This window comes from Cnephaeus nilssonii (genome assembly GCF_951640355.1).
Source record: "Cnephaeus nilssonii genome assembly, chromosome: 6".
NCBI lineage: Eukaryota > Metazoa > Chordata > Mammalia > Chiroptera > Vespertilionidae > Cnephaeus > Cnephaeus nilssonii.
The window spans coordinates 5,795,256-5,816,704 of NC_137077.1; the positions used below are offsets into that span (position 1 = coordinate 5,795,256).

The 21,449-nt window shown below is 56.4% G+C and overlaps 3 protein-coding genes across 5 annotated transcripts; all 3 read right to left on the minus strand.

Moving 5' to 3' along the window:
- Positions 1 to 1,193: 1,193 nt before the first annotated feature.
- Positions 1,194 to 5,042, minus strand: LOC307100927 (DNA dC->dU-editing enzyme APOBEC-3Ca-like). 2 transcript variants are annotated; one of them, XM_079773566.1, is made up of 5 exons: positions 4,922 to 5,042; positions 3,566 to 3,722; positions 2,310 to 2,607; positions 1,777 to 1,892; positions 1,194 to 1,482 (listed from the first exon to the last, which is right to left on the minus strand). In XM_079773566.1, exons 1-5 carry the CDS (start codon positions 4,987 to 4,989, stop codon positions 1,468 to 1,470), a joined length of 654 nt encoding a protein of 217 aa, XP_079629692.1. In that variant the 5' UTR covers positions 4,990 to 5,042; the 3' UTR covers positions 1,194 to 1,467. The 2 variants fall into 2 exon arrangements, with proteins under 2 accessions (XP_079629692.1, XP_079629691.1); XM_079773565.1 differs by having other exon boundaries at positions 3,566 to 4,796; positions 4,922 to 4,999.
- A 3,519-nt stretch (positions 5,043 to 8,561) lies between these two features.
- On the minus strand, positions 8,562 to 12,421 carry LOC307101907 (DNA dC->dU-editing enzyme APOBEC-3C-like). 2 transcript variants are annotated; one of them, XM_079775416.1, is made up of 5 exons: positions 12,301 to 12,421; positions 10,936 to 11,092; positions 9,680 to 9,923; positions 9,143 to 9,258; positions 8,562 to 8,847 (listed from the first exon to the last, which is right to left on the minus strand). In XM_079775416.1, the coding sequence occupies exons 1-5, from the start codon at positions 12,366 to 12,368 to the stop codon at positions 8,833 to 8,835; spliced, it is 600 nt and encodes a 199-aa protein (XP_079631542.1). In that variant the 5' UTR covers positions 12,369 to 12,421; the 3' UTR covers positions 8,562 to 8,832. The 2 variants fall into 2 exon arrangements, with proteins under 2 accessions (XP_079631542.1, XP_079631541.1); XM_079775415.1 differs by having other exon boundaries at positions 9,680 to 9,977.
- A 3,472-nt stretch (positions 12,422 to 15,893) lies between these two features.
- LOC307102428 (DNA dC->dU-editing enzyme APOBEC-3G-like) lies at positions 15,894 to 18,546 on the minus strand. Its single transcript, XM_079775972.1, has 5 exons — positions 18,470 to 18,546; positions 17,581 to 17,722; positions 16,788 to 17,088; positions 16,284 to 16,396; positions 15,894 to 16,024 (listed from the first exon to the last, which is right to left on the minus strand). Exons 1-5 carry the CDS (start codon positions 18,496 to 18,498, stop codon positions 16,010 to 16,012), a joined length of 600 nt encoding a protein of 199 aa, XP_079632098.1. The 5' UTR covers positions 18,499 to 18,546; the 3' UTR covers positions 15,894 to 16,009.
- Between the last annotated feature and the right edge of the window lie 2,903 nt (positions 18,547 to 21,449).

The following is a 21,449-nucleotide window of genomic DNA, read 5'->3' on the forward strand; positions in this document are numbered from 1 at the left end:
GAAACAAGCTGACTTTCAGCCCCTCAATGGCGGCCACAGTCCCCTGACAACCCAGCCTTCTGCCCTGGATCTCCTTCCTGCCCCTTGTCTCCCACCATTGGCCCTCAGCCCTGCTTTGCCCCGCCCCGCCCCACCACCCCTCTCCTGTCCCTTTCCTCCATCTCCTCAGGTCACTTTGTCTATCAAGTCTTCCCTCTGGCTTGTGTCCTCCTGACTCAGTCCCTTCCTACTGCTTTGGCCACGAGCATCACAACTGTCCTTATTCTCTCTCCCTCCAATGTCTCTCACACTAAAGGGTTCAGTCCCAGTCCCTCACATCCTGTGTGAGGCTGAAGCAGGTGGTCCGGACATGTGAGCGGAAGCCTGTGCTGAGAGACCTGGGAGCCCTGGTTGCCGGTAAGGCCTTGTGCAGGGTGCCCAGCTGCCAGGGGCTCGCTCAGCATGGTTCCGGCTCCACAGAGACACGGCAGGACAGACAGCTGCTGCCTGCATCCTGCGTGGCCCAGGTCCTGGCAAGGGCAGAGGGGTCCTCTCTGCAGGGAAGCCCCTCCCCCCAGCGTCCTCTCCAGGGAGGGAGTTGGAGCGGCCTGAGGACTGCAGTCCCCCCAGCCCTCCCTCAGCCAAGCGTCCACTTCAGTTGCTCTCCCCAATAGCGACACTGAGTCTTCCTCTTCTCTATGGCACGGGCTGTCATTTCAAGGCCGCCCTCCTCTCAGCGTGTCCTGGTCGATGCCTTTAGGCTTTTGACTCTGAGATTCCGCTCCTGTAAATATTACTGACGTCACGTGACCAGTGGCAATTAGCGTGACCACTGCCCTCCCTGAGGTGCCCGCAGAAGAGAAAGGCGTTTTCACGTTTGCAAGTGCGTATTGAACTGTTTGGACTTCACGGAACACTTACAGAGGAAAAGACATTTTCTGGAAGATTCTTACTCTTTCATGTTATTGTTTTGGATTCAAAATCAATGTAAATAATTAATCCTCTAAATATGATTCTGATAGTAAGGAATAGAATGTTACCGGTGTGTATTTGGAACATATCACTGATTTTAAATGAAAAGTAAATCAATCAGATTTTTAAAAAATTCCTTAGGAGCTCATTCATTGCCTTTTGCTGGTTTCTTTCGATCAATTTGGAGATGGTGGCAAGTGATGAGTTTTTATTACTTGTTTTTATTTTTAGTTTTTATTGATTTCAGAGAGTAAGCGAGAGGGAGAGAGAGATAAAACATCAATGATGAGAGAGAATCATTGACCAGCTGCCTCCTGCTCAGGGGTCGAGCCTGCAACCCCAGCATGAGCCCTTGTCTGGAATCAAACCTAAGACCCTTCAGTTCACAGGCTGACGCTCTATCCATTGAGCCAAACCTGCTAGGGCCGTTTTCACTTCTTGAAGAAAGTGTCTTGTCTCCCACCATTCGTCGTTCACCAGAAGACCTCCGAGTGCTTAGAGACGGAAGTCCACGCTTCAGTTTTCCCGATTCTGGATGGAGAAGGAGGAGGTGGAGGAAGCAGGGAGTGAGGCAGGTGGGAAGGTGATCAGAGCAGAGTCTGGGGCAGTCACAAAGGCAGGAGGGGGGACGCGGGGGGGGGGGAGGAAAAGGGGCTCAGGAGGGGAGAAAGCAGAGGGAGTTGTGAGACCTGAGAGGAGGGATGGAGCTGGGACCCAGGAGGGTCAGGTGACTCAGAGGGAGAGACAGGCCCAGGGAGACAAGGGGAGGGGGGATGCCGGCGGGAGCGGGGGGGGGGGGGGGGGGGCAGGAGGGAGGAATCTCACCCTGAGAATGTCGTCCAGACTCTTAGATAGGCTGCAGCTGTTTATATATATTCCTTTCCAGTACCGGAATGGTCGTAGGGGGTCATCCACAAAGATGTCCCAGCAGAAGGCAAAGTCTGAAAGGGACGGGGAGACCGTGGTGCGCTTCAGCTCCGGAGCCGTGAGGGGACTCACAGAGGCTGACTCCTAGGGACACATCTTCCCATCCTGATCCCACACTCCTTTCTCTCTCCTTCCAGGACTTCATTGTCACTCCAGTTCCTTGTCTCCTGGGAACCAGCACGCCTCTCCCCCCTTCTGGAAGCCTCCTTCTTGCACGTGTCCTTCACCTCCCTCCCCAGCCTGGACCACCTCTCTCCCCTGAACTTCTTCTCCAGGAGGCTCCCCGACTCCCCGCCTCCACCTCCACCTCCACCTCCACCTCCACCTCCGCAGGCAGCTAAGGGGGTTCTCCTTCCTGCCTGGGGACTCTAGGTCCTTCCTGCCTGGTCCTAGTCCCCCCCAGTTCCTGCCCGGGTGCCCTGGGCTCTCACCAGCTGGAGTCATTATTGCCACCTGGGCCCCTGCGCCTTGCAGGCTGCGCAGCCCCTGCTGGTTCTGGGGGCTCCTGGAGTAGTAGAGGCGGGCGGCGAAGATGCTCAGCTGCACGTGCTTGTGGTCCCTCAGGAACGCCACCACCTGCCTCGCGCATTGGAAGCAGGGGCTCCAGGACATGAACCACGTGACATGGTATTTCTCCTCACGGGACAGGTTCTGGGCCAAGAAGGCTTGCTGGGTCTTGAACCAATTCAAGAAGCAGATTTCTGTGTGGACGGGCTTCTTGGGATAGAACTGGGAGAGACGGAGAGGGGGAGGGGGCCCTCTGGGCTGGCAGAGCAGGCAGGTTGCAGGGCTGGAGGAGTAGGGACCAGGGGACAGGGAGCCAGAGTCTCAGAAGCATGTGATTGGTTGATTGGTTGATTGGTTGATTGATTGATACCTCTTTAAACGTCTCCCCTCCAGGCTGTTTTAGTTTAGTCATCGCTTCCCACCCTCATCCATGAACTCCAACACCCACCCTCCCATTCTTTCATTCTACGAGCATCAGGGTGCCTGCTCCAGGCCAGGCCGCTGGGTCCAGGCTTGTTCCCTGGGTGCTGCCTGCCGGGGAGGGCCCAGAGCCGTGCTGCCCACAGGGAGCCACTAGCACAGGTGTCTACTGTGCTCTTGAATGTGGCTCGCCTGCATTGATGTGTGTGACAAATACTGAATACACACCTTGCCTCCGTGACGTAGTACGAAAGAAGAAGGGAAACTATCTCATGAAGAACTTTTATATTAACGATATGTTGAAACAATATCTTCGATACATTACAAAGCACGTTATCAACATTAAATTGATTGATTTCTCTGAAAGTTTGAACACTGGATACTAGAGAAGGTTAATGACCTAAGCGACTCTGATTACACTACCACGGGTAGGACTGCCACAGTGACACCCCGTCCACCCCATAAGGGCTCTGAGTAGTCTGCAGTCCGGGTGGAGAAGGGAGGGCTGGTGTGTGGTGGACCCTTCACAGGACACCTTAGTCCTTGGCTGCAGGGTGGGGGCTTGCTCTGTGTCTGCTGAGGCTGCCGTCCTAGCCCAGGTGTGTACCTGGCGATTCAGGAGGGTCAGGCAGGGCCATCCAGGGCTAAAACGTACGACAGTGTTGTGGGAAGAAGCCTCTGGCATTTTGCATATTATCATCTCCCACATCCTTCCCTGGCTTAGCTCCTGCCTCTGATGACAGCATCGTGGGGCACATACCTCATTTTCAAAAACCCCGGTGCCCACGTCCCAGGACAAGCCCTCCTGTATTCTTTTCACTTGGTAGCAGAGGTAGCAGCCATTCCGACCTTTGGGGTTAGGCCAGTTTGTAAAGTGAAAGTAGAAATAATCAAGACTTAACCATCTCATTGGGTTCCTGGGGGCAGAAGAGAAAAGAGAAAATGCAGGGTTCCCTCCAGTTTCTCCCATCAGGTGGCCTGGGATACCTGCCTCCCAGCAACCCCTTCCCTTCAGCATTTCCTGCTGCCTCCAGGCAGGAAGCCGGGGGAGAGGAGGAAGGCAGGGGCTACAGGGACAGCGGGGGCGGGGGGGGGGGTGAAAGGAGGGGGCTGGGGAGAAGAGGGGGCTCCTGTCCTCTCCCTTAGGGCCTGACTCTGCTGCTTCCAACAGCACACGCCCACCCCCACCCCCAATCATTTCCATACTGAAATGAGTAATAAAACTGCCTCCACCCCCAAACATTAGATTTTCATATTAAGATGCAATTCATGACTGACCTTTCACCTATGCACGTTTATTATTATTTTTTAATGTCAGGCTAACACCTAAATTCGCAGGCTCCGGCTACTGCTCTAAGAGCTCCTTGAATCTGAACCCCTCTATTCCTCCCCAAATCCAGGGGCCTCACCCCATTTTACAGAGGAGGAAACGGGGCACAGGGAGGGGAGTAGCTGCCCAAGTCACAGGGCTGCTAAGTGACAGAGCCGGTCCCTTGCCCAGGCAAAGCCATGCCCCGCCCTTGCAGAGGTCAGCTGGCAGTGGTGGCCCTACTGGGTGAGAGGGTCCTTTCTCCTCGTTGTAAACAGAGCATTCCCCACCTGTGGGTGCACTATAAACGCCAGGGCGGGCATGTCTCTGGGGACAGTCTGACTTTGCTCTTCTGCTCACAGGATTTCCCTTCCTCTCAGCGAGCTCCTCTCACTCTGTGTGGATAACGGGGTCGGTAGCATAGAGAGTGGATCCCAGTGCTTCAAACCAAATGCCCCCAGTGCTCCGCTCACCCTTCAGTGCGATTGTGACGGTCAGGAGGGCACAGGAAAGGCCACAGAGCAGGGGCCCCACAGCGGGGGGCGGGGGGGACAGCCAGCCCCACAAGTGCAGACTGAGAGGAGGACCAAGTGGACAACAGCCTGGGGGAGACCGGGGGAGCCATTCAGGAGCAATTGTAGGGGCATCCCCAGAAGAGGGCAAAGCCCCCATGGAGTGGGACCTGCAGAGAAGGTGCCCAGAGAGGGAGAGAGGCCAGGCTGGACCAGGGGAGGACAAGGCTGAGGACAGAGACACCTCAGGGCGCCCAAGTAGAAAGGGCTGCAGAGGATGGAGTGGGGACAATACCTGGGCCAGGGCACCGGAGTGAAGTGTTGCCTGGGCCTTGCCCTTGGTCCCCGGCGCTGGCGCTGCATTTCTGCTCACAGGCCCAGGGTTTAGGAAAGTCCCTTGATGGAGAAACTCCCAGCCTTCTCAGCTGAGGCCCCACCTCCTTCCTGCTTTGGCAGCAGGGGTGGGCGGGCCCTGGGGTGTGATCTTCCTCAGCCTCAGACCCACCTTCCCTCCTCCTCTGGGGCCCGCCCTCTGGACAGAGCTGACCTCTGCTGGAGACAGGCTCCTCTGTGCAGCAGGACCCAGGCTTCCTGCAAAGGGAAAGTGAAAGTGATGATGGCAGAGAGAGGGGAAGGGCCTGCACATCAGGAACAGATGTGGGTTGAGTTCCTCGTTCTGGGCTTGGTCCTCTGCTCAGGTCCCTCCGCCTTCACAGGGTGGGGAGGACACCGCGGGCAGGCCCTGTCCCGCTTGCTTTAGGAGAGCTTTAGACAAGCTGGACAGGGACCCTTGTCAGTTACATTGCAAATGCTTTCTTTCAATGCGTGGCTAGGCTCTCGCTTCATGAAGTCTTTCCATGTATACATGTCTTAATTTTTAATGTTTTCAAATGTATTAGTTTTGTCATATAAGTACATAGACATGACATTTTAATTTTGTATTGGATAGCCAATGCAAGGATATTTAATGACTTTCCTTCCATGTCATTTTGTCCTACTGATGTGCAATGTCACAACCCTAATGTGTGTGTGTGTGTGTGTGTGTGTGTGTGTGTGTGTAGGTTGTCTCTGACTCTCTCATATGCTCCATTGCCTCACCTGTCCATGCCTTGGCAACTACCACGCTGCTCTGCCAGGGCTTCAGGTAGGTCCAATATCTGGTATGCCGATCCACCTTAGCTTCACCTTTGAAGTAGTATTGGCCTTGTAGAGATCTGCATGAATTTATGGGCAAAATTTCCTTAAAGGATGTTTTTTAAATTAATTTCACAGAGAGGAAGGAAGAGGGAGAGAGAGAGATAGAAACATCAATGATGAAAGAATCATTGATTGGTTGCATCCTGCATGCCCTTACTGGGAAAAGAGCCCCCAACTCAGGCATGTGCCCCTGCATGAACAGCCTGGTTCATGGGTCCATGCTCAACCATTGGCCAAACTAGATGAGCGATGGACAAACTTTTTCCTGTTTCATGAGATACCCTATTATTAATGTGTAGCTCAATCTTAGCAGGCATAGACGTCTCTGAGACTATCCATCCATGAACATGGTATATATCTCCATTTCTATGGGCCTTCTTTTATGTTCTCAGTGAGTTGAAATCAAGTAAAAGGGAAATCTGGAAGAGAAGGAAAGAGACAGCCACGAGGGCAAAGAAGAGGAAAGGGAGCACGGGGAGGAAGGAACAGGAAGAAAAAGGAAGACATACCACTCTGGGCAGATGGAGAGAAGTAAAGCAGCGTGGAGAGAGGAAAGAATGGAGGGGGGAAAGGGGCAGAAAGGGAGGGTGTGAGTCCGGGCTTCTCCTTGTCCACCTGCAACCTTGGGAAAAGGGAAAAAGAAATTTGCCTCAGCAATATGGAGTTTAGGAGTCATTCCCTGCTCTGAGAATTGGTGCATTCTGGGCAAGCTTGGGAATCAAGGGGCTTCGCCCAGGTCCTGAGACACGGTGAGTCTGCACCAAAAGACAGAGGTTAATTTAAAGTAAAGGGAATGGAGGCCCCTCTCAGTAGGTCCTGCTCACGTGGGCATGGTGCCGTCACTTCTGGGACTGGCATTCTCCCTGGCACACCTGCAGAAGGGACAGGAGGAGGAGTCAGGAGCAGGGGTCAGCCCTGTCCTCGGTCTCAGCCTTGACCACCTACTGAGGCCCCCAATACTGCTTGTCACCACCTCTTCCCAACACCTGGCTGCACATGGTGTGAGCAGACACGGCTGGAGGACTGAAGGATTATTTGTAAACAGATTGATTTATGGAGCCAGAGACTTCCCTCTTCTTTACAATAACCTCATCCTTTGTTGAAGACTAACTATCTCAGACATTGTCCCAAGTGCCCGACACTTAACTGTCACCACAGCCCCGAGGTCAGTCACTGTTCCTCTCTCCGTGTTACAGGCGGGAATCCAGGATGCGGTCCTGTTCGCCCTGCCACACCCACAGAGCCTCCAAAGGAAGGAAAGGCCCCTGGAAACGGATTTATGGGCCGCCCATCAGCTGCCCTTCAGGGTCGGTCCCTGCTATTGCCCATCGAAAGGATGTACAGGCTTGAACGTTCTGTGGTTGGTCCAGTCCCCTCTCTGCCCCCTGGGAAGGAGGCATGATTGTGGAGGTGGGCCGCCATCTTGGAGGAGACCAGCAGGAGAAGACCACCCCCAGAGCTGAGTTGGGGTCCGGGGGGTGGGCCTGATTCCAATAGTATCGCTGAGCGGCTGAGCCAGGCCCACACTGTCCTCCTGATCCCACTGGTCTTGTCCTGGGAAACAAGCTGACTTTCAGCCCCTCAATGGCGGCCACAGTCCCCTGACAACCCAGCCTTCTGCCCTGGATCTCCTTCCTGCCCCTTGTCTCCCACCATTGGCCCTCAGCCCTGCTTTGCCCCGCCCCGCCCCACTCCACCCCACCACCCCTCCCCTCTCCTGTCCCTTTCCTCCATCTCCTCAGGTCACTTTGTCTATCAAGTCTTCTGGCTTGTGTCCTCCTGACTCAGTCCCTTCCTACTGCTTTGGCCACGAGCATCACCACTGTCCTTATTCTCTCTCCCTCCAATGTCTGTCACACTAAAGGGTTCAGTCCCAGTCCCTCACATCCTGTGTGAGGCTGAAGCAGGTGGTCCGGACATGTGAGCGGAAGCCTATGGTTAGAGACAGGGAGCCCTGTTTGCCTGTAAGGCCTTGTGCAGGGTGCCCAGCTGCCAGGGGCTCGCTCAGCATGGTTCCGGCTCCACAGAGACACGGCAGGACAGACAGCTGCTGCCTGCATCCTGCGTGGCCCAGGTCCTGGCAAGGGCAGAGGGGCCCTCTCTGCAGGGAAGCCCCTCCCTCCAGCGTCCTCTCCAGGGAGGGGAGTTGGAGCGGCCTGAGGACCGCAGTCCCCCCAGCCCTCCCTCAGCCAAGCGTCCACTTCAGTTGCTCTCCCCAATAGCGACACTGAGTCTTCCTCTTCTCTATGGCACGGGCTGTCATTTCAAGGCAGCCCTCCTCTCAGCGTGTCCTGGTCGATGCCTTTAGGCTTTTGACTCTGAGATTCCGCTCCTGTAAATATTACTGACGTCACGTGACCAGTGGGAATTAGCGTGACCACTGCCCTCCCTGAGGTGCCCACACGTTTGCAAGTGCGTATTGAACTGTTTGGACTTCATGGAACACTTACAGAGGAAAAGACATTTTGAGGAAGATTCTTACTCTTTCATGTTATTGTTTTGGATTCAAAATCAATGTAAATAATTAATCCTCTAAATATGATTATGATAGTAAGGAATAGAATGTTCCCGGTGTGTATTTGGAACATATCACTGATTTTAAATGAAAAGTAAATCAATCAGATTTTTAAAAAATTCCTTAGGAGCTCATTCATTGCCTTTTGCTGGTTTCTTTCGATCAATTTGGAGATGGTGGCAAATGATGAGTTTTTATTACTTGTTTTTATTTTTATTTTTTATTGATTTCAGAGAGTAAGCGAGAGGGAGAGAGAGATAAAACATCAATGATGAGAGAGAATCATTGACCAGCTGCCTCCTGCTCAGGGGTCGAGCCTGCAACCCCAGCATGAGCCCTTGTCTGGAATCAAACCCGAGACCCTTCAGTTCACAGGCTGACGCTCTATCCATTGAGCCAAACCTGCTAGGGCCGTTTTCACTTCTTGAAGAAAGTGTCTTATTCGTCGTTCACCAGAAGACCTCCGAGTGCTTAGAGAGATGGAAGTCCACGCTTCAGTTTTCCTGATTCTGGATGGAGAAGGAGGAGGTGGAGGAAGCAGGGAGTGAGGCAGGTGGGAAGGTGATCAGAGCAGAGTCTGGGGCAGTCACAAAGGCGGGAGGGGAGAGGCGGCGGGGGGGGGGGGAGGAAAAGGGGCGCAGGAGGGGAGAAAGCAGAGGGAGTTGTGAGACCTGAGGGGAGGGCTGGAGCTGGGGCCCAGGAGGGAGCAGGTGACCCAGAGGGAGAGACAGGCCCAGGGAGACAAGGGGAGGGGGGATGCCGGCGGGGGGGGGGGGGGGGGCGGGCAGGAGGGAGGAATCTCACCCTGAGAATGTCGTCCAGACTCTTAGATAGGCTGCAGCTGTTTATATATATTCCTTTCCAGTACCAGAATGGTCGTAGGGGGTCATCCACAAAGATGTCCCAGCAGAAGGCAAAGTCTGAAAGGGACGGGGAGACCGTGGTGCGCTTCAGCTCCGGAGCCGTGAGGGGACTCACAGAGTCTGACTCCTAGGGACACATCTTCCCATCCTGATCCCACACTCCTTTCTCTCTCCTTCCAGGACTTCATTGTCACTCCAGTTCCTTGTCTCCTGGGAACCAGCATGCCTCTCCCCCTTCTGGAAGCCTCCTCTTGCACGTGTCCTTCACCTCCCTCCCCAGCCTGGACCACCTCTCTCCCCTGAACTTCTTCTCCGGGAGGCTCCCCGACTCCCCGCCTCCACCTCCACCTCCACCTCCACCTCCACCTCCACCTCCACAGGCAGCTAAGGGGGTTCTCCTTCCTGCCTGGGGACTCTAGGTCCTTCCTGCCTGGTCCTAGTCCCCCCCAGTTCCTGCCCGGGTGCCCTGGGCTCTCACCAGCTGGAGTCATTATTGCCACCTGGGCCCCTGCGCCTTGCAGGCTGCGCAGCCCCTGGTGGTACTGGGGGCTCCTGGAGTAGTAGAGGCGGGCGGCGAAGATGCTCAGCTGCACGTGCTTGTGGTCCCTCAGGAACGCCACCACCTGCCTCGCGCATTGGAAGCAGGGGCTCCAGGACATGAACCACGTGACATGGTAGTTCTCCTCACGGGACAGGTTCTGGGCCAAGAAGGCTTGCTGGGTCTTGAACCAATTCAAGAAGCAGATTTCTGTGTGGACGGGCTTCTTGGGATAGAACTGGGAGAGACGGAGAGGGGGAGGGGGCCCTCTGGGCTGGCAGAGCAGGCAGGTTGCAGGGCTGGAGGAGTGGGGACCAGGGGACAGGGAGCCAGAGTCTCAGAAGCATGTGATTGGTTGATTGGTTGATTGGTTGATTGATTGAAACCTCTATAAACGTCTCCCCTCCAGGCTGTTTTAGTTTAGTCATCCCTTCCCACCCTCATCCATGAACTCCAACACCCACCCTCCCATTCTTTCATTCTACGAGCATCAGGGTGCCTGCTCCAGGCCAGGCCGCTGGGTCCAGGCTTGTTCCCTGGGTGCTGCCTGCCGGGGAGGGCCCAGAGCCGTGCTGCCCACAGGGAGCCACTAGCACAGGTGTCTACTGTGCTCTTGAATGTGGCTCGCCTGCATTGATGTGTGCGACAAATACAGAATACACACCTTGTCTCCGTGACGTAGTACAAAAGAAGAAGGTAAACTATCTCATGAAGAACTATTATATTAACGATATGTTGAAACAATATCTTCGATATATTACCAAGTATGTTATCAACATTAAATTGATTGATTTCTCTGAAAGTTTGAACACTGGATACTAGAGAAGGTTAATGACCTAAGTGACTCCAATTACGCTACCACGAGTAGGACTGCCACAGTGACACCCCGTCCACCCCGTAAGGGCTCTGAGTAGTCTGCAGTCCGGGTGGAGAAGGGAGGGCTGGCGTGTGGTGGACCCTTCACAGGACACCTTAGTCCTTGGCTGCAGGGTGGGGGCTTGCTCTGTGTCTGCTGAGGCTGCCGTCCTAGCCCAGGTGTGTACCTGGCGATTCAGGAGGGTCAGGCAGGGCCATCCAGGGCTAAAACGTACGACAGTGTTGTGGGAAGAAGCCTCTGGCATTTTGCATATTATCATCTCCCACATCCTTCCCTGGCTTAGCTCCTGCCTCTGATGACAGCATCGTGGGGCACATACCTCATTTTCAAAAACCCCGGTGCCCACGTCCCAGGACAAGCCCTCCTGTATTCTTTTCACTTGGTAGCAGAGGTAGCAGCCATTCCGACCTTTGGGGTTAGGCCAGTTTGTAAAGTGAAAGTAGAAATAATCAAGACTTAACCATCTCATTGGGTTCCTGGGGGCAGAAGAGAAAAGAGAAAATGCAGGGTTCCCTCCAGTTTCTCCCATCAGGTGGCCTGGGATACCTGCCTCCCAGCAACCCCTTCCCTTCAGCATTTCCTGCTGCCTCCAGGCAGGAAGCCGGGGGAGAGGAGGAAGGCAGGGGCTACAGGGACAGCGGGGGCGGGGGGGGGGGGGGGTGAAAGGAGGGGGCTGGGGAGAAGAGGAGGCTCCTGTCCTCTCCCTTAGGGCCTGACTCTGCTGCTTCCAACAGCACACGCCCACCCCCACCCCTAATCATTTCAATACTGAAATGAGTAATAAAACTGCCTCCACCCCCAAACATTAGATTTTCATATTAAGATGCAATTCATGACTGACCTTTCACCTATGCACGTTTATTATTATTTTTTAATGTCAGGCTAACACCTAAATTCGCAGGCTCCGGCTACTGCTCTAAGAGCTCCTTGAATCTGAACCCCTCTATTCCTCCCCAAATCCAGGGGCCTCACCCCATTTTACAGAGGAGGAAACGGGGCACAGGGAGGGGAGTAGCTGCCCAAGTCACAGGGCTGCTAAGTGACAGAGCCGGTCCCTTGCCCAGGCAAAGCCATGCCCCGCCCTTGCAGAGGTCAGCTGGCAGCGGTGGCCCTACAGGGTGAGAGGGTCCTTTCTCCTCGTTGTAAACAGAGCATTCCCCACCGGTGGGTGCACTATAAACGCCAGGGCAGGCATGTCTCTGGGGACAGTCTGACTTTGCTCTTCTGCTCACAGGATTTCCCTTCCTCTCAGCGAGCTCCTCTCACTCTGTGTGGATAACGGGGTCGGTAGCATAGAGAGTGGATCCCAGTGCTTCAAACCAAATGCCCCCAGTGCTCCGCTCATCCTTCAGTGCGATTGTGACGGTCAGGAGGGCACAGGAAAGGCCACAGAGCAGGGGCCCCACAGCGGGGGGGCGGCGGGGGAGGACAGCCAGCCCCACAAGTGCAGACTGACAGGAGGACCAAGTGGACAACAGCCTGGGGGAGACCGGGAGAGCCATTCAGGAGCAATTGTGGGGGCATCCCCAGAAGAGGGCAAAGCCCCCATGGAGTGGGACCTGCAGAGAAAGTGCCCAGAGAGGGAGAGAGGCCAGGCTGGACCAGGGGAGGACAAGGCTGAGGACAGAGACACCTCAGGGCGCCCAAGTAGAAAGGGCTGCAGAGGATGGAGTGGGGACAATACCTGGGCCAGGGCACCGGAGTGAAGTGTTGCCTGGGCCTTGCCCTTGGTCCCCGGCGCTGGCGCTGCATTTCTGCTCACAGGCCCAGGGTTTAGGAAAGTCCCTTGATGGAGAAACTCCCAGCCTTCTCAGCTGAGGCCCCACCTCCTTCCTGCTTTGGCAGCAGGAGTGGGCGGGCCCTGGGGTGTGATCTTCCTCAGCCTCAGACCCACCTTCCCTCCTCCTCTGGGGCCCGCCCTCTGGACAGAGCTGACCTCTGCTGGAGACAGGCTCCTCTGTGCAGCAGGACCCAGGCTTCCTGCAAAGGGAAAGTGAAAGTGATGATGGCAGAGAGAGGGGAAGGGCCTGCACATCAGGAACAGATGTGGGTTGAGTTCCTCGTTCTGGGCTTGGTCCTCTGCTCAGGTCCCTCCGCCTTCACAGGGTGGGGAGGACACCGCGGGCAGGCCCTGTCCCGCTTGCTTTAGGAGAGCTTTAGACAAGCTGGACAGTGACCCTTGTCAGTTACATTGCAAATGCTTTCTTTCAATGCGTGGCTAGGCTCTCGCTTCATGAAGTCTTTCCATGTATACATGTCTTAATTTTTAATGTTTTCAAATGTATTAGTTTTGTCATATAAGTACATAGACATGACATTTTAATTTTGTATTGGATAGCCAATGCAAGGATATTTAATGACTTTCCTTCCATGTCATTTTGTCCTACTGATGTGCAATGTCACAACCCTAATGTGTGTGTGTGTGTGTGTGTGTGTGTGTGTGTGTGTGTAGGTTGTCTCTGACTCTCTCATATGCTCCATTGCCTCACCTGTCCATGCCTTGGCGACTACCACGCTGCTCTGCCAGGGCTTCAGGTAGGTCCAATATCTGGTATGCCGATCCACCTTAGCTTCACCTTTGAAGTAGTATTGGCCTTGTAGAGATCTGCATGAATTTATGGGCAAAATTTCCTTAAAGGATGTTTTTTAAATTAATTTCACAGAGAGGAAGGAAGAGGGAGAGAGAGAGATAGAAACATCAATGATGAAAGAATCATTGATTGGTTGCATCCTGCATGCCCTTACTGGGAAAAGAGCCCCCAACTCAGGCATGTGCCCTTGCATGAACAGCCTGGTTCATGGGTCCATGCTCAACCATTGGCCATACTAGATGAGCGATGGACAAACTTTTTCCTGTTTCATGAGATACCCTATTATTAATGTGTAGCTCAATCTTAGCAGGCATAGACGTCTCTGAGACTATCCATCCATGAACATGGTATATATCTCCATTTCTATGGGCCTTCTTTTATGTTCTCAGTGAGTTGAAATCAAGTAAAAGGGAAATCTGGAAGGGAAGGAAAGAGACAGCCACGAGGGCAAAGAAGAGGAAAGGGAGCACGGGGAGGAAGGAACAGGAAGAAAAAGGAAGACATACCACTCTGGGCAGATGGAGAGAAGTAAAGCAGCGTGGAGAGAGGAAAGAATGGAGGGGGGAAAGGGGCAGAAAGGGAGGGTGTGAGTCCGGGCTTCTCCTTGTCCACCTGCAACCTTGGGAAAAGGGAGAAAGAACTTTGCCTCAGAGCAGTATGGAGTTCAGGAGTCATTCCCTGCTCTGAGAATTGGTGCATTCTGGGCAAGCTTGGGAATCAAGGGGCTTCGCCCAGGTCCTGAGACACGGTGAGTCTGCACCAAAAGACAGAGGTTAATTTAAAGCAAAGGGAATGGAGGCCCCTCTCAGTAGGTCCTGCTCACTTGGGCATGGTGCCGTCACTTCTGGGACTGGCATTCTCCCTGGCACACCTGCAGAAGGGACAGGAGGAGGGGTCAGGAGCAGGGGTCAGCCCTGTCCTCGGTCTCAGCCTTGACCACCTACTAAGGCCCCCAATACTGCTTGTCACCACCTCTTCCCAACACCTGGCTGCACATGGTGTGAGCAGACACGGCTGGAGGACTGAAGGATTATTTGTAAACAGATTGATTTATGGAGCCAGAGCCTTCCCTCTTCTTTACAATAACCTCATCCTTTGTTGAAGACTAACTATCTCAGACATTGTCCCAAGTGCCCGACACTTAACTGTCACCACAGCCCCGAGGTCAGTCACTGTTCCTCTCTCCGTGTTACAGGCGGGAATCCAGGAGGCGGTCCTGTTCCCCCTGCCACACCCACAGGGCCTCCAAAGGAAGGAAAGGCCCCTGGAAACGGATTTATGGGCCGCCCATCAGCTGCCCTTCATGGCCGGTCCCTGCTATTGCCCATCGAAAGGATGTACAGGCTTGAACGTTCTGTGGTTGGTCCAGTCCCCTCTCTGCCCCCTGGGAAGGAGACATGATGTGTGGAGGTGGGCCGCCATCTTGGAGGAGACCAGCAGGAGAAGACCACCCCCAGAGCTGAGTTGGGGTCCGGGGGGTGGGCCTGATTCCAATAGTATCGCTGAGCGGCTGAGCCAGGCCCACACTGTCCTCCTCCTCCCACTGGTCTTGTCCTGGGAAACAAGCTGACTTTCAGCTCCTCAATGGCGGCCACAGTCCCCTGACAACCCAGCCTTCTGCCCTGGATCTCCTTCCTGCCCCTTGTCTCCCACCATTGGCCCTCAGCCCTGCTTTGCCCCGCCCCGCCCCACCCCACCCCACCACCCCTCCCCTCTCCTGTCCCTTTCCTCCATCTCCTCAGGTCACTTTGTCTATCAAGTCTTCTGGCTTGTGTCCTCCTGACTCAGTCCCTTCCTACTGCTTTGGCCACAAGCACCACGACTGTCCTTATTCTCTCTCCCTCCAATGTCTGTCACACTAAAGGGTTCAGTCCCAGTCCCTCACATCCTGTGTGAGGCTGAAGCAGGTGGTCCGGACATGTGAGCGGAAGCCTGTGCTGAGAGACCTGGGAGCCCTGTTTGCCTGTAAGGCCTTGTGCAGGGTGCCCAGCTGCCAGGGGCTCGCTCAGCATGGTTCCGGCTCCACAGAGACACGGCAGGACAGACAGCTGCTGCCTGCATCCTGCGTGGCCCAGGTCCTGGCAAGGGCAGAGGGGTCCTCTCTGCAGGGAAGCCCCTCCCTCCAGCGTCCTCTCCAGGGAGGGAGTTGGAGCGGCCTGAGGACTGCAGTCCCCCCAGCCCTCCCTCAGCCAAGCGTCCACTTCAGTTGCTCTCCCCAATAGCGACACCGAGTCTTCCTCTTCTCTATGGCACGGGCTGTCATTTCAAGGCAGCCCTCCTCTCAGCGTGTCCTGGTCGATGCCTTTAGGCTTTTGACTCTGAGATTCCGCTCCTGTAAATATTACTGACGTCACGTGACCAGTAGGAATTAGCGTGACCACTGCTCTCCCTGAGGTGCCCGCGGAAGAGAAAGGCGTTTTCACGTTTGCAAGTGCGTACTGAACTGTTTGGACTTCACGGAACACTTACAGAGGAAAAACATTTTGTTGAAGGTTTTTAATCTTTATTGTTATTGTTTTGGATTTAAAATCAATGTAAATAATTAATCCTCTAAATATGATTCTGATAGTAAGGAATAGAGTGTTACTGGTGTGTATTTGGAACACATCACTGATTTTAAATGAAAAGTAAATCGATCAGATTTTTAAGAATATTTAGCAGCCCATTCGATGCCTTCTGCTGGCTTCTGTGGATCAAGTTGGAGATGCGGCACGTGATGCGTTTTCACTTCTTGAAGAAAGTGTCTTATTCGTGGTTCAGCAGAAGAACCCCGACTGCTTAGAGAGACGGGAAGTCCATGCTTCAGTTTCTCTGATTCTGGATGGAGAAGGAGGAGGTGGAGGGAGCAGGGAGTGAGGCAGGTGGGAAGGTGAACAGAGCAGAGTCTGGGGCAGTCACAAAGGGGTGGGGGAGGAAAAGGGGTGCAGGAGGGGAGAGAGCAGAGGGACTCCTGAGAACTGAAGGGAGGGATGGAGCTGGGGCCCAGGAGGGAGCAGGTGACCCAGAGGGAGAGACAGGCCCAGGGAGAGAGAAGGTGGGGGGAGGACACAGGGCGAGCAGAAGGGAGGAATCTCACCCAGAGAATGTCCTGCAGTATCTGACACTGGACTCGTATTTGTTCGTCCAGTTCAGGCCAGGGCTCGAACGGCTTGTTCTTGTCCACGAAGGTTTCCCAGCAGTGCTGGTGCTCTGATGGGAACAGGGAGGGAAAGGTGAGCTCCTTCTAGAGCCCAGGGAGGGCCCAGGTCTGACTCTAGGGACACACCCTCCCCATCAGAATCTCCCTGCCCCCTTTCTCTCTCCTCCCCAGGACTGAGCTCATCCCTCAAATTCTCTCTTCCACTGGAATCTGAGGCAGCGCCTCCCCTTCTACCAGGAAGGACCTGGGTCCTTATGGCACAGGGACCCACCTCCCCTCCCCAGGACCCCTCTGTCCCCTGAACTCTCTCCTCCAGGAGACTCCATCCTCTGCAGGCAGCTGACAGGCGTCCCCACCCCATTCTCCTCCTGCCCCCTCTGTGCAGCCATTCCCCAGCCTCTGTGCCCGCCCCCCTCCCGCCCTCAGGAGTCTCCTGCTGACCTTTGAGGGTCATGATGGCGAGTTGGGCCCCAGCGTCCCGCAGGTCACGCAGTCCACGCTGATATCCACTGAACGTGGTATGGATGCCAGCAGCGAAGATGCGCAGGCTCACGTGGCTGTTCTCACGCAGGAATGCAGCCAGTTCGGGGGCACAGACAGGGCGGGGGCTCCAGGAGATGTACCAGGTGAGTCTGTAATGCTTCGTCCTATCCAGGCGCCAGGAACGTACCCGATCCAGGAAGCACAACTCTGCATGACGACGGCGGGGTTCCTGCGGATTGTCATCGTCCCGGAAGCGTGCCTGAGCACAGAGGGGGCGAAGAGGGATCTGTCACGTGCTGTGAACGACGGGGGGGGGGGGGTGTTGGGGGGGAGATGGATGGGACCAGCCAGAGGCAGGTGAGGCACTGCACTTGTGGGGACCAGCCGCCTGCCAGGCTCTCCCAGGAGGGACTGGAGGGCGCACCAGGGGAGAGTTCTGGCTCCTTGGCCAGCGGCTGCCCGGGCGGGGCCCGGGGAGAGCTGACCCTTTGTCCAGGTGTCTTCCCTCTGCCCTGACCCCTCCTCAGCGGCACAGCAGGAGGGACAGGCTGAGCCTGGAGGCCCTGGGACACTGTGGCTGCTTCCTTAGGTGTGGCGCAAAGCTGCCAATCACGCAGAGCTCGTGCTCCCTGGCTCTGGGCCCCGCCACAGCAGCTGGGGGGCCAAAGGGACAGTGCTCAGAGGACACCCCGCGGGCATGGAAACCTTCTCCCTGAGCGTCCCGGGTGCCCTACGGGAGGTGCCCGCTCACCAGATTGCTCAGGATTCCCTGGTGCTCCTCCATTGGGGCCCAGGCGTTGCGTCTCCAGACCTCCACCTCGTAGCACAGGTATGTTTGGTTCACATGTTTGTTACTGAAGTTGTTCCTGTAGGTGTTTCCGTTGATCAGGGCTCTGTGGGCACAGGCAGGAGGAACCCAAGTCATGGGGCTCCTCTGGGGATCACCCCGTTCTCCTGCCCTCGGCACCCCACATCCCAGCTAGACCCACAGAGGATGGGCGTCCGCTCACTTCGTTGGAGCCACCTAACCTCCCTCTCTGACCTCTTTGGGGGCTCCTGGGGAAGTCAGCCCAGTCCTTTGGTCAGGGTCCCCCGGGGAGCAGTGCAGGGGCTCAGAGCTGTGACGGGGCCTCTCCTGGCACCACCGTCCTGCCCTCGTCCCCTGACCCTCCCCTGCCTGGTGCAGGCCAGTGGGGCTCTTTCCTCTGGTCTGGGCTGACCCGAGCCCACGGAGCATCAGGGAAAGGGTGGCCCCATCGGGGAAAAGAGATGCCGAACTGGTCTTCTCCTGATATTTCCCTTCTCGTCATGAAAACAATCATGCCCTTTACAAAACGAAGACATAAATCTGACCGTGACCTCCTAGGGCCTCAGTTCAGAGCAGAAAGAATAGATTTCACGGGAGACGGAGGGAGAGGAGAAACAGGGACTCTCAAGGGTGACCTCCCAGATTCTAGCCGGAGGCCTAGGGCAGGTGGGTAGGACAGGTCAGCTGGGCCTCAGCTGAGGGGTCCTGGCTGGACACAGAAGGGCCATCAGGAGGGACGGGAGAAGCAGGGGGTCCCCTGGGGAGAAGGCAGGTCCCCTTCAGGGAGCCAGGAGGAGGCTCGGAGGCTGGGCTGCTCCAGGGGCGGGGGTACCTGGCACGGGGTGCTGGGTTGTCCGCCATGTCTCAGCTCCGTCACCTTCTCTCTGGCCACGGCCCGTCCTCCTCCCGGGACGCTTTCAAGGACTGAGGTGCCTTATATGCCATCAGAGCAGCTGGAACCTGCTGAGCCCCACCCCTTCCCAAACTGAAGACACTCATGCCACCCACATGGAGTCACGGAAGAGGGAACTTTTCTGCCCAAATGTCTCATCAATGCCCTCAGGGGCAAGTTAGGTTTTGATTTCTCTGTTCTGACAACGGCCCTCCCTGGACTGACTTTGGGCCAGTGAGCTCCCAGGAGGCGGGGGTCACTCTGGGCAGCACGGCACAGCCAGGCAGAAGGCGAGAGCAGGTGAGAGGACAGGTGTTCCTACCTGAGGAAGGTCCGGGCCCGGACACAGCGCCCCCACAGGACAGGCCCCGGATGCCCACCCCTGCCTCTCCCACGGCCGCCAGGGCAGGGCATGGCCGGGCCCAGGGCAGAGACCCTCGGGGCTGAGCCAGGAGGGACTCTGCTCTAGAGGAAGGGCAGGCGGGACCAACGTGAGCGGAGCTCTCCTTAGGGGCCACCCCGTAAGGGGCAGAGCCTGGACTGGGAGCCTCTGTCCGCCCATTACACAGAGGGGAACAGAGAGGCTCCCTCAGGGCTCGGCCAGGATGGCCTGGGAGCAGAAGGAAGCAGGTGCGCCCCGCCTCACGAAGGGGCCACCGCTCGTCCTCTCCACCCCCAGCCGCGGGGAACGGGGGACTTTGTGTTCCAGGCTCAAGTGTGACCTGAGCCCCAGCTGGTAGAGGTGGTCCCCGAGGGGATGCGCCTCTGTCCCACTGACTGTCCATCCGGCTCCTCTCAGACCCTGTGCCGGCCCCACGCCCCCTCCAGGGGACGTGCCCACCGCAGCCCTAGTTCTGTCCCCATCGCACTCCCGCTGCATGCTGGCTCTGTGGCTGTGGCTAATGTCCTTGCTTCCAGCTGGCGGTCCCACCGCAGGTGCCACAGATCTGACAAAGATCGGGCTTGGCACACGGCTGTGCCTGGGCAACGGGCCGAAGGCTGCCCTGACTCACCAAACACAGACACACACACACACATACGCAAGCTGATGACAAGCAGGAATCTCCTAGGTTCTCCAGACACACCCACAAGCCTCCGTCTGAGGGGCAGGAAGCAGCGGACGCCACCACGCCCCAGGCGGGTTTGCAAGAGCCTCGTCATCGAATCAGAAGACACGTCGTTGTATGTTTCTTTTTAATATATTTTTATTGATTTCAGAGAGGAAGGGAGAGGGAGAGAAACTTAGGAACATCAATGATGAGAGAGAGTCATTGATCGGCTGCCTCCTGCACCCCCTCATTGGGGATCTAGCCCACAACCCGGACATGTGCCCTGACGGGGAATTGAACCGCGACCTCCTGCTTCATAGGCTGATGCTCAACCACTGGGCCACACTGGCCGGGCAAGAGGTTGCTCTGTATGAGGCCCAGGTCTGCCCTCCTGCGGGTGGCCTTCCGGTGGGAGGACAGGCTGACGTGCGAGCCCAAGGCTCAGCCGTGTCCTCAGGCTGTGAGCCACCCTCTCCGAGGTCTCAGTCCCTCGTGTCATGGGCAAAGCTCTGAGCCCGCGGGCCCGGGGTGACGGGGCCCTGGGAGCTGGGGGTCAGGTCTGCCTGGACCTGCATGTGACAGTGCAAACAGTGGGGACCCCTCTCGTCATGTAAGACCCGTGTCTTCTACCCGCTCGTCCGCTTTCCCAGAGTGACTGACAGCGTCTTGGTCACTTGCCTCCAGGAACAGAAGTGGGGGCTCTTGCCAGAGTCCACGAATCGAAACCCAAGGAGCTGATTCGATGCTGAGGCTCTTGCAAACCCGCCTGGGGCGTGGTGGCGTCCGCTGCTTCCTGCCCCTCAGACGGAGGCTTGTGGGTGTGTCTGGAGAACCTAGGAGATTCCTGCTTGTCATCAGCTTGCGTATGTGTGTGTGTGTGTCTGTGTTTGGTGAGTCAGGGCAGCCTTCGGCCCGTTGCCCAGGCACAGCTGTGTGCCAAGCCCGATCTTTGTCAGATCTGTGGCACCTGTGGTGGGACCGCCAGCTGGAAGCAAGGACATTAGCCACAGCCACAGAGCCAGCATGCAGCGCGGAGTGCCCTGGGACAGACGCGGGGCTCACAGCCCTGCCCTCTCAGGCCCAGGCGCTGAGGTCTGTCTGCTCCCGGAGCCTCTGCTCCAGGCTGGGCCTCTCCTCGGGGGGACTGGAGACGGCTCTGCTTCCTGGTGGCTGCTCCACCCCCAGCCCCTCTGTCTGGACACTGCCCTGGGCACCTTCCCTTCTCCGTTCCTTCCCCGGAGCCGGCCCTGCCCTGGGTCTCAGCACGCTGCTCTGCCAAGGCCTCCCCGGGGCCTGGCCGCACGTGCCTGAGCGCTGGTGGGCTATTTGTGGATTGAGGGATTTACCACCAAGGGATTTCCCCCTCTTTCTAAACGAAAAATCATCGTTTGTTGAGGGATAACTATCTCAGACTCGGTCCTAAGCCCTTGACGCTCACATTGTCATTTAACTGTCACACAGCCCCATGGTCCGTCACTGTCATCATCCCCGTGTTTGAAGGGAGGAGCCCAAGGCCCAGAGGTGAAGTCAGGTCCGCGGTCCCTGAACACGGAAGAGGGTGTGTCCAGAGTCAAGTCCACGTCCTTTGGACCCTAGAGAATCCCGGTAGAGACGTCACAGGACAGGCGAACACAGCTGCTCAGACACGGGGGGGGGGGGGGGGGGGGCAGGGAGCACAGGAGTGGCTGTGGAAGGAGGACCCACTCAGGAAACTGAGGTGAGGAGTCTGGATGGGGAGCAGAGAGGAGAGGGGGCAGGACCAGATGCAGAGAGAAGGGCCTGCAGAGAGGAGATGGGGGGGGGGGGGGGCAGCCAGGGCTGGGGATGCCCAGACGGAGGGGCAGGAGGGCCTCAAGGAGGACAAATGGGGT